This window comes from Marmota monax, unplaced genomic scaffold (assembly GCF_021218885.2).
Source record: "Marmota monax isolate L192 unplaced genomic scaffold, Marmota_monax_Labrador192_F-V1.1 WCK01_AAM20220418_F8-fsc00191, whole genome shotgun sequence".
NCBI classification, from domain to species: Eukaryota; Metazoa; Chordata; class Mammalia; order Rodentia; family Sciuridae; genus Marmota; species Marmota monax.
In genome coordinates, this window is record NW_026693537.1 from 2813787 (window position 1) to 2826630 (window position 12844).

The 12844-nt window shown below is 33.4% G+C and overlaps 1 protein-coding gene across 1 annotated transcript in view; it reads right to left on the reverse strand.

The window, feature by feature from the left end:
- Tfap2d (transcription factor AP-2 delta) overlaps positions 1–12844 on the reverse strand; it is a 66482-nt gene that overhangs the window by 20911 nt on the left and 32727 nt on the right. Inside the window, exon 6 of the mRNA XM_046458610.2 lies at positions 5275–5416. Coding sequence (XP_046314566.1) covers positions 5275–5416 — 142 coding nt within the window. The remainder of the gene's footprint in view (positions 1–5274; positions 5417–12844) is intronic.

Sequence of the window (12844 nt, forward strand, 5' to 3'; positions counted from 1 at the left end):
GTAACTCCACTCCATATTTGAGATGTTTCATAGTGATTTTTTTTTCCTTTTTTGGTCAGTTTTTGCAGTGGTTCATTATAAAATATAATAATGTGGCCTTGACTTTAATTATCAAAAAGTACAGAAGGGTCAAATTGTCCCAGGTGAATATAGGCACAGCCACAATCCTGCTAATAAGCCTTTTTGTGCCACTAACAAAATAACTACTAAAAATGACCAACTACCTTGAAGTACAAACAATTTATGATGGAGTTTAATCAATGGAGACTTATTTATTATAGATATCTAAAAGTTATTGAATTCTGCCAAAGATCATTTGTGATCTTTTTCTGTGAACAATGTGCCTCTGGTTTACTGACACTGCTCAGATATTGTGTCATTTCACAGAACTTACCCTATTCATTTTTACAAAACACAGATGGGAAGGGAGGGGGGATAGTAGGGGATAGGAAAGGCAGCAGAATACAACAGTCACAAATATGGCATTATGTAAACATGTGAATGTGTAACTGATGTGATTCTGCAATTTGTATTTGGGGTAAAAATGGGAGTTCATAACTCACTTGAATCAAATGTATGAAAGATGATATGTCATGAGCTTTGTAATGTTTTGAACAACCAATAAAAAAAAAAAAACACAGATGGAAGTAAAAGACAGTTGGAAGTAAAAGAAGTAAAAGACAATAGGAAAAAATATAGTCCCTATCATCTTGAATAAAATACAACCCTCCATATCCTCCAGTAATGTTTTGGATTAGTCTCTGAGATTCAGTTCCTAAATGCATGCTTTTAACTTGTGTCTACTTTCATTGAGAATATTAGCTCTGAATTCCTCTGTCTTCTGTTCCAGGTGAAACTCAGCTGGCTAATTTTCAGGTGTGTTTTAATACGTTTTAATAACTGAATGAAGAAGGGTTCTTCTGCTGAAGTACCTAAGTATTTGACACTATTTTGTGGGGGCATTGTCATCTGCATTTTGTGTTATTTAAGAATTAGATACACTGTAATCTTTCTTTCAAGGAAATTTCTAAGTATAATTTTAATATAGCCTCATGCTATCATTTTTATGACTAGCAATATGAATTCTTGTATAATAGCCCATCATTATGATTTGTTCTCAGAAAGAAAGATTGGAGCTAAGACCAGTCTTTTAATTTTTCCTCAGATTGAAATAAATTTTTAAAACATTAAAGATCAAAACATTGCTTTAGCTTTTGTGGTATGGTACTTGAATAAATTAATTTATAGACTGTCAAATCAACTTTGGCAAGCTACACAGCAAACTATAATAACACTGATGAAGCAATAAGGAAAAGGAAAAGTGTGGAATTATTTAACGCATGCTGAATAATTCAATTGCACCACACATGAAGCTCTAACAGGCACAGTACTAGAATTCACAGCTTTTTGTGTGTGCTGAATGGGGGCAGATTCAATCCAGGGCCTTGTGCATGTGAGGCAAGCACTCTATCAACTGAGCTATATCTGTATATATATATATATATATATATATATATATATATATATATATATATATATATATATATGACATATATATCTGCAGCCCTAAGATTCACAACTTTTGATATTTAATTTTATTGCTTAAAGGATGGACTTAGGATGACTTCTAGACTTAAGTGCAGAAACAATCATACAAATTCCCCATAGTAAAAAAAAAAAAAAAAAAAATTCCCCAAGTCAATTATCACCATCATCTCATTATGACTGTTATAGAATTATTAATTTTATGACTAGCTTCATTCTCATTTACATTTTTTATTTATGCAGCTACAATAGGAAATATTCTTATGCCTCAGAACAAAATGTCATATTATGAATCATGTAACACAAGGTGACTTTTGGTGAATCATACATTCTAAATTTGTCACTTACGTCATTGTCCTGAAGGAAGTAATGTTTTTGGCTGATTTCTGGATTTAAAATTCCATACTTCTCCTATTAAAAATTACTGTTATGGTAACAATTTATAATTATTAACTTCTGCTTTGCTTAATATAGGTCAAATTTTAAACATATTTATTCCCTAAATTCAATGAAAAGGTTTACATGTGTTTTCTATTAACCAAATAAACAAATATTTCCCCTGGTACATTTCTATCTTTCTACCTATGTAATTGTTTAAATTGTACAAAAATATTTGGTTAATCAATAAAACTCTAGAATTAAAAAAAATTAAAAAACTAATGGTACTTAATAGGCCCTTTATATTATTATATACTTTATATGATTGTATACTTAATTAAATAAAATAATTCTTTTATATTTTTCTTATTAAAACTGAATATTTTATTTTTATTCACTGAGGTAAGAAATAAACATGTAAGCCAATCTGACAATGAAGATCAGTGATTAGATTTCTCATCCAGTGCATTTTGGATTTTATATATATTTTTGATGAAGTCTTTTTTGGGGGGGAGATTACACCCAGGGCTTCACACAAGTTAAACAGTGCTGTACACCAATCACTAGGTTTGTGGAAGTCTTATGAACAAAGGTGGGCTGACTAGAATTACATGAATATCTATGTAGGACACTTAATGCCAATTTTTACACTTAATTCATAAAAATACCCAATGCTTTGCCATTGATAGAAAATTAGAACTGCTGGAAACACATGTTGGGTCTGTTCATATGTTGCAAAAAAGGTCATTTTAGTCCCATAATACTTTATCTACTTATGTTGATAACTGGTTGTATTGTATTAGCAATGACTACATAGTTTTTGACTTTAATTTTTATTTGATTTTGACCAATAAGATGGGATACACATTAATAACAAAATGACAAAAATTATGAAGATTGTATCTTAATTTCTAGAAGATTAGGACCTATTTGTTCATCTGTAAATTAACTTAATTGGAATCATGATCTCAATTCTTGCTTGACATTTAATGATCTGCAAATGTCTAACTACGTAAAGAGGAACCAAAAGAATATAAATGCAAATGTCTAACTATGTACAGAGGAATAAAAGAAAATTACATTTTCTCCAAATGGTTTTTTTTAAATCAAAGTTAAAAATAATAACCTAAATAATATATACTGCTTACATTCCAGGCTAAAGGAAAAATTCTTCTGCCTCGTGGAATCCATTACACTAAAACAGATGTCTCAGTATTATTTTGACAAATCTGAAAGTATTTATGTTTTCTGTGAAAACAAAATCTCATCAATTTGGATGTACCCAGAGATTCCAAAACACTTCAGCAGACTAAAGGGAACACCTGTGAAAATAGGAACTTGTGTTTTAGAATGTTGAGGTGGTAGACATGAGTATTCACAGAACTGGGGGAAATTGTTCCTGGGGGAAGGAGGACATGAAGAAGAGTTTCTTTGGATTGGTGAGTCTTAGAATATGGTTGGTGAAACCACAACCAGGAAACTTCAAGATAGAAAACATCCAACACATTTTTTCCTTGGATAATTTGTTTTGGGGGATAACAGTATCACTCAATGTTATAGGTGTTTGTATAAAGGAACTCTGCTTGATGCTGCCAGCTAGAATGACATTATGCTTTGGTAACACCTGGAGTTACTACCTAACATTTAATACTATATAATTCTCTGGATCTGTAACAAATATTCACCTTTTTTTCCCGAAATTCATTAATTATTCAAACTAAGCGACTACATGTATTTTCAATTCCTTCTGGAAAAAACGAAACATGACAGATGGAGATCTAGTGAAGCAAGAAACTATTTGAAAGAAGAAAAGAGTTCAAGAAAAGTAGAAGCAAAGAGCTCCAAGAAAATTAAACTATGCAAAAATACTAGATTTAGGTCTTCCCCCTAGCAGGATTTCATATGTTTGCATAGCACAATATTTATCCACAAATTTTAAGTCCAAATTTTATACCTTCCTTATACATGTTTTTCTCTATTTCTTGGTCTTCATGCTCTCTTTCTGCTATTCCTTTCTGCTTCATCTCACTTTGACTTTTCTCCTTTTGCGACTGTCTTTTATTTCCTTCTCTTTGAGACAAGATGCAACAATTATCTAGAACTCTTAGAAGAGCAATGCATAATATAAGCCTAAACACAAACAGTAGAAGTCACAAGCAGTGCACAATGTAAGGGACTCAAGCGTCTCTGGCAAGTCTATACGATAGATGTCCCATATAACCTCTTAAATTCACAAAAAGACCTGTGTTACATTAGAAGCTGGTGAAAGAGGGAATATTTTGTTTTGGCTTCATACATTTTAGCTAGTGTAAAATTTAGTTAGCATGTTTTAAAGTTGTTTGATAATTATTTTGACATCAGATTCTAAGAAATAATGTTTTTAATCCTATCTACCTTATATTTTCTCTTAAAGAACTTGCCACACATAATGTATAAATGATGACAGAACCATGTGGAACTATCACTTGTACAATCTAAAGATAGATTAGGAAATACTCTATTAATGTCTTAAGTGTAGTTTATTAATGTCTTAAGTGTAGCAATAACTTATTTTAGTACAGAGAAGATAGCAAGAAATGCCTACAATCTTTGATTATGACTTCCATTGGTACTTATAGTTTTGTTGGTTTTTCACAAGTAAATAGCAGTTTTTCCCACAAATTATCAAAGAACTTTCAAGTTTGAGGGAATTTAGAAGTCATAGGAGCTTCCTTTTCCTATTGTATTGATACATTTGCCAGTATTATTTCCTTCATTGTTGTAATTTGCATTTTAGTTGGACTTTTCATAATTTTCAGAATTTTTCACATACATTATGACCACTGTTTAAATAATATCACCATGGGAAGCAAGACATTTCAGGGATAATATCCTTCATTTTTCATTAGAGAAAATGGGGTACTGATGTTGATCCTTGGTCTAAGAGATCTCCCCTTAACCCCTTATTGCATCTGTGTCATCTTTCATCATATTCCCCAAACATTTATCATGTTTTAAGATTTCTATCTTCAGTTATAAAGGCACAAGTACTTTAGACCCAATTATATAACAACCAAAAGCATTTTGCCTGGAATCTACGTTTTCTACACATATTTTCCTCAGAATTTCTGTGCATTCTAAAGAGGTTTTCTACAAACTTCCATCAGTTTCATTGATAACCCCATCTCTAACCAAGGGCAGTAGGTGACCTTGCCTTGGTCACAGACTAGTATGTGTTCTTGTTTAATATATTTAGCTGCTGGAGTGTGAGATCCTCTTGTTTTAGAGAGCTTTCTAGACTGTTTCCCTCATTTCAAAGAAAATGGAAAAACTGAGGATGAAGGTCCATAGAGGCTTCCTCAGGGTGCTTACTTGGTCGCTAGGATCATCTTTTTTCTTGCTGTCTGTTCCTTCTGTTCCATATGTTGTCTGGCAAGGTGTTCTCCCACTGCCTTGGCTGGAAACTCTGTTTCACATGTGTAGCCAAAATCCCGAGCCAAGTGCAAAGCCTCCCCTGTTGGCAGACGACATAAGTCAGTTTCTTACCAATATCCAACTTCCTAACAGTAATACTTTACATGTACCTCAAGTTCTACTCCTGGTGGAGGTCAGATGGATCATTTTTCCTATTCATTCTAAACAATCCAAGAGAAAAGACTTACTGGGGTCAGGGAAGAAGAATGAGGAGAAACTGAGGAACAGAGACAGAACTTACTAAACAGGGCTATGTGGAGAATTGAGAGGAAGAAACAAAACACAATCCAAGAGTTTGTATTCCTCTCATACTGTGGATTATCAGACCAGATTGGTATCCAAAATTCTCCACATTAATTCCCAGAAGAAAAAAAACTCCTTGTGCATATAATGCTATTTTTCACACATATTGAGCAAAGATTCCAAATAACGTTTCAAAGTGTTGAAACACGTTGGAGAACAAAGGATATGAACTATATCGATTTTATAATATTACATTGCTAAAGATAGTATATTATGTGATTATAGAACTAGCATTACCAGGCCTCAATATACTATAGCACTATGTACAGTTCTTAGGTATAATAAAATCATAAATAACTTTTTTTTGAACAAAATATGAAGCCCAAGTAAATTTTTAAGAGATAGGATAAAAATATTTTACCAGAAAAGTAAGATTGAGTCAATCTGGAGAACAATTAGTGTTTTTAAAGTTCACTCAACTCTAATCTTATCTAACAAAACTTATTTTAAAAAATAAAGCTTGAGCTGGGTTTGTAGCTCAGTTTTAGAACAGAAAAGGCTCTGGATTCACTCCTCATCCCACAAAAAATAGTAATAATAATTATCGAGCTTTCATTATATATACCCTAAGCACCAACTTTGGTCAAGGCACAACCCTAAGCAGGAATAATGGGAGGACAAAGTCACAGCAATAATAGTAGCAATAACAACAAAAACCCAGTCTGAATGGCATGTGATAATTTTTATTATACCTATAAAACATTATCTGTACTTTATGCATATTTATTAATATTATAGTGATATTATATATAAGATATGACATATAAATACCAAATATATTTTAAAGTAATTTATGAGACATCAAATGAGAAACAGGTGGTGTTCATGGGGAGGTGGTTCAACAACCACATAGTTAATCAAATTTTTCCACAAGGAAATAAAAACTAATCAGTCTTGACAAAAATCATGAGGCTTGTTTCGATGATTGGCTAAAGTAACACTCTAAAAAGTGATGAATTCAAATAGATATTATTCTTTACAACAAAAATTAACAATTGTAAAAAATTGGGATATATGGTAGGATGGTACAGTGCAGAGAAAATATAATGCTGAGAGTAAATTTCCCTTAAAATTATTCAAGTTTTCTTGAATTATTCTTAGCTTTTTTACAAACTAAAAATCTTTTTTTTTTTTTTTGGTACCAGAGATTGAACCCAGGCATACTTAACCACTGAACCACATCCCCAGTCTTTTTTATTTTTTATTTGGAGACAGGGTCTCAATAAGTTGCTAAGACTGGCTGAATTCACCATCTGCCTTCGCTTCCAGAGCTGCTGAGATTAAAGGTCACAAATAAAACTCATAAGAAAAAAATGTAATAACTTTTACCAAACATTTTATTATGAAAAATCAAATATATAGCAAAGTTAAAAATTGTACAATGAATACTGATATGCTTATCCTGAACATTACACAAAATTTGCTTTATCACATATCTAGTCATGTTTCTATATCTCCATATATCATTAATCTATATAAAAATTTGTACATTTCAGAGAAAATTATTAATCTCAATATGCAACTTCCTAAAAACTTTGCATGAGTATCATTAAGTGGGGTTCGATATTTGCTTTTAGTCTTTTCTATAAAAATGTTTATCTCAAAAGAGTTTCCTGACATCTACTAAGAAAATGGAAGAAAGAGACAAAGAACTCTTTAGTAGTAGTTGGTTGGTATGATTTGTATGTGTGCATGGCGGGGGGCATGCATGTGTATGTGTGGTGCTGGGGATCACACCCAGGGCCTTGCACATGCTAGGCAAGTACTCTAACACTCAGGGACACCCCCAGCTCTGTTTTACGATTTATGCCTAATGACCAACTAAGAACTGGCAGGGTCATGGTCTTTGTATATTTGTCAGAAAAGAACATTGAGACAATTAGCCTGCTGTGACTAATAAGCAGATATTAGTTAGCATCCTGATTTGAATTTTCAATGTGCACAAATATTAACCAAACATCAAAATTATCTGCTGCACTTGTGCAAGTAAGTCTAATTTTTATTTGTTATCATCAGATACTAATGTTGCTATTGACTTTTCTCACTAACTCATTCATGCTGTAACCATTTCTTTCATTCCTACAATGTGAAAGGCCCTATTCTAGGCCTTGGAAAAAGATTGTAATTTGATATAAAAGTGTCACAACAAAGTAAACATATTAGTGCAGATAATGTTTTATGAACTAGTTGAAAAAGTCCCCCCCCCACAACATTTCAAATGAGCAATGGCAGGTCTTCAGTTGAGATATTTATATTCATGTGGTAGAAAACATTGGTTTTCCCCCTCCATTTTAAATAGAAAGATGACATAACTAAATAGAAAGGATTTCTATGTTAATTAGCATAAGTGTTGCTAATTTAATGGAGGATGACAGTTTTGGGTAAAGCTGTATAAGCAATATAAGCAATATATTTAAAGTGTTTATTACCAGCACAGTTTATCACTCTAACTAATTAGGAAAGAAAATGAATGTGTATTTGGCGAAAGCAATGGCACAAGGATTTTTTTTAAGGACATTGCAATGCTACATAGCTTGTTCACTTTTGCTAGAGAAATGACAAAGGGAAGTTATTTGATAGCTTTCAAATTAGTAGGTAAAAATGTCAAAGTTTAACTCATCAGCCAATGCTAGTACAGCACTTGGCCAGAGGATAACTGCACATGGACTTTAGGACTCAAAAGTATCTTGCAACACAATAACATCATTGGTCATGTCATCTTTATACTAAAATCATGTATGCTGGTATAGCTGCACAATGCATTATTCACACAGAAATAGATATTTAAATAATATTTTAACATAGACTATTACATATATAAACAGTGAAAACAGGAGGATGGCAGCATGCCTCTTGAATTTTGTGCTAAAACCTGATTCCTGAGAATCTGTCCCATTTTATGCAAAGCTCTCACCGTGTGGTAGTTTTAAAAAACCAGTTTGAGAGGAACAGCTGCTATTTACATTTACACTGACAGCCAGATCCCTTCTTTCCTTAGTTCTGTTTACTGCTTTCTATTGCTTGCGATGTAACATTGTTACAGGATGTATAGCAATGCTACATCAAAAGAAGTGGCAAGTGAAGACACTCTGATATGTAGTTAAAATGGGTATATCATGCCAAGAAAGCTTTTGTGCATGAGGACCCAGGAATGAATGAATAAATGCATCTATGAATTAAAACACAGATACCCAGAAACAATGAACAATCTGAACTTAAATCTTTTATAGCAGATACCTTAGAGTCGAGGTTTTAAGAAAAATTAAAATCTTGGCATCAAAGAAGTATAGGAATAAGAATTATTCCTATAATTTGACTGATTTGTGAAAAATAAAGACCTATTAACTTTTCTGTCATTGTGATGGGACTAAATAACTCTGTGAACAATGAGCTGACTCAGTAACGTGTGGTAGAAAGGGCATTCCAGGAAGGACCAAGAACATTGTCCTTTCTATTCCCACGAATAACTGCTATCACTTCATTTCTGTAAGAGATGAAGGAGGATGCAATAGTTATTTTATTTTTAATATAGGTTAAAGCTCCTCCTTTATTTCAATGTATTGCATAACTTGGCCATCTCCTCCCCGACCTCCTTCTCTCTCTTTGTAGTTCTGGGAATCAAACAGACTTATCATTAAGCTTTACCTTCAGCCCCATCCTCTTATTTATTTATTTTTTTCTTTTTGGCAGCAGGGATTTAACTCAGGGGTGCTTTACCACTGAGTTATTTTCCTAGCCCTTTGGATATTTTTTTTTATTTTGAGACAGGATTTTACTAAGTTGCTTAGGGCCTTACTAAATCCTCCTGCCTCAGACACCTGAGTTGCTGCGATTATAGGTGTGCACCACCACACCCTACCCATCCTCTTATTTTTAAACACAACTGAAATAACACAATAACTTTGATAAATTCATCAATTTTATTTCATGCCAATTCAGGAATTATATAATTTAGAAATAACATCCATAGGTATTTAGGAAGATGAGGTTAGTGGTTAGAAAGGAATATATTAAGTTCAAGGCTTCAGGCTCCATGTGCCATGTAACAATTCCCTCTCCCTTCCAAATATGTGGCAATCACTAAAGGATATTCAGTATTTCCATAGTAACAGCAGTAGATGATGACTTATGTTACTCTCCTTAAAAGCAGTCATAAGTAAATTCCAGAATATGGGAAGAACATAAAAAGATAATTTGCTCTTGGATTTAGGGAATCTAGCAGAAATTAAAAGGAAAAATAAGTGACAATCATTGGTGCTGCCTTGAAATGGGAAGTTGATGGAAAAATAGCTTCTGAGGAAAAGTTGATTACACATTTTACTGAGATTATAGTTCTTTGGTGGCAAGTAGAAATTGTGCTTTTAGGTAGAAATAATAAATCTGATTTTTTTTCCTTTTTGGTACCGGGATTGAATTCAGAGATACTCAAGCACTGAGCCACATTTTCAGCCCTATTTTGTATTTTATAGAGAGATAGGGTCTCACTGAGTTGCTTAGCACCTCACTGTTGCTGAGGCTCGCTTTGAACTTGTGATCCTCCTGTCTCAGCCTCCCAAGCCTCTGGGATTACAGGCATGTGCCATGGCACCCGGCACATCTGATTTTTAATCTCTTATGAAGTTATTAAGAATTTATCTTCTTTAAAATTATTGCTTTTAAGAAAAATGTACTTTATACAAATAAAGTTCAATATTCAAAACTAATCTGTATTAAGCACCAATTCCATATTGTAATTCATTAGATAATTCCTACCAATTGCCACTGTAACAATATTATTACCTCACAACAACTCAGGTTTAACTTAATATTGCAATAGGCAATGTCATTAATGAAAGCAATAATTCATATGTTTTAAATTGCAGTCATGTATCTATAATTTCAATCTTATTTTCATGTTTAGTGAAAGAGCATATTTGAACCTATGAGATTATTTCAAGAAGTCCTATTAGAAAGCAAATTTGAGGATAGTTTCAAACCTGAATAAGACATTATGTTAAGTAAATTTTATTTATTTATTTGTACTGGGGACTGAACATACTTGCGAGCTCCATCTCCAGCCCATTTTATTTTGAGAGAGGGTCTTTCAAAATTTCTAAGGTTGACCTAGAACTCACAATCCTCTTAACTAACTGGAATTACAGACATGCAGTTCCATACCCAGCTAAAAATGCTGTCCTATAATATCAAACTGTAGTAAACCTAGAAAGCTGAGGGATGAAGTTCCTACATTTATTACAAGTTTTAAAAACTATTCTGAAAGGAATGCAGTCTATAATACTCACTACATCTCATAGATAGTTGTCTTAAAATCTGGTAGTTTCCCTAGTTTAATGATAATTTTCTTCAAACACCAACACTTCGTTTTTCAAAGCAATAGTTTGTTCCCCATTCAATTCCTACAATAAGCACAACACCCAATTTGTAATAGGTACTTAATAATATTTTTCATTTCTTACATGAAAAAGGTTTAAAATATTTTATTGGTTAATTATGACAATAGTCTCAGAAGATATCCCCTCCAAATAACATAGTGCAAAACTAAAGCAAAAGAGACTTGCTAGAAAATTTAAATATGTATTAAAAGCTTATTAAAAAATAGTATGTAAGAGATGGGGATATGTTGGAATAACTTTCAGTTTACAGCTAGCAGCTAGCATCTACGAGCAGCTCGGAGTGCTTGAAGAATCTGCACTCGTTCAGGCCTGATAGGAACGCCTGCAGGATGCTCTGCTCTGGAGAGCCGTTAGTGAAACCACATCCTTAGCACTTGTGGTTAGCATTGCCAAGCTGCCAGGCAAGGAAACTGATAGCCAGGAGCTTCAGGCATGGAACTTCTAACTTAGAAACCCCCTCCCCTAGGGACAAAGACCCTTCTTGATGATAGCAATATTTAGAGCATCCTCATAGTGTGGTTATATTAGGCATAAGATGATTGGCTTATGGATACTATCTTGCTTATGTATGATTGATGGGCATGCCCCACTCGAACCCTATAACAATGTATGCATTCCAAAAATAAACTGAGTACTGGACGAAGACCTGAGGTGGGTCTCTAGCCAGTTCTCTCACCAGCTCCCGGAGTCTGTGTGTTGATTCTGCATCCCTATCCCCCGCAACAAGATAGCTGAGCAACTAATTGACCACATCAGTGGTCAGATCTACAGCAGGGATATAGCTCAGTTGATAGAATGTTTGTCTCACGTGCACAAGGCCCTGAGTTGAATCCCTAGTACCAAAAAAAAAAAAAAAAAAAAAAAAAAATAGTATGTGACTCTATAAAAGGAGTCATTTAATTAAAGACTATGTTGAAGACAAGGCTTTTCACCATATTTCCACAACCTGGGGATTTACTTTAAAAATGGGAGTTAGGCTGGGGACTAGATCATGAGTGGAATACTTTGTCTGCCATGCACAAGTTCCTGGGTTTGATCTCCAGTACGATACACATGACCGTGCCTAGGTTTCAGCCATATCAGTTAATGTCTGGTGCTAGGGTCTGAACATTTTTTTTTTGAAAGCTCCTAAAGTAATTCTCTCAAACCATAGTTGAAAATCACTATCCTAAGGAGAAGAGAAAGCATTATGTACAGGTAGACTACACACTCTCCCCAAATGTGAGGATTCTGAGACTTACACAAAGGGAAGGCAGTCACTGAGGAGTTAATATTGAAGTGTAAGAGCCTTTCTAGCTAGGTTCTTGAATGATGAGTTCTGCCTTATTTGGCTGATACAGTGTAAACTCCAAAAACAAAAGAGGATATGCGGTAGTTGGAGCAGAAAGAGCATTATTAAGGAAATAGTGACAAAAAGTACTGAAAAAGCCAATTTGTACAGGAGGATTTGGAAAATGATAGTTTATTTTTCAAGTTAGTAGGGACATGATAGATTATCATTAAAAGTGTTGAGACAACTGGGTGGCCATCTGGAAAAAAAGTTACATCTATACCATATATCCAACAACAAAACAAATTCCAGATGGATCAAAGATTTAAACATAAAAATAAAACTGCAAAGTAATTAAAGGATAACATGGAATAATTCATTTATAATCTTAAATTTAAAAGGCCTTTTAAAGTAGTTTGTTATAATTGAAAACTAAAAGTAGGGAAACAAAATATATGACAAATATGATTTCATCAACATATATTTGCATCTACAGTTTAGC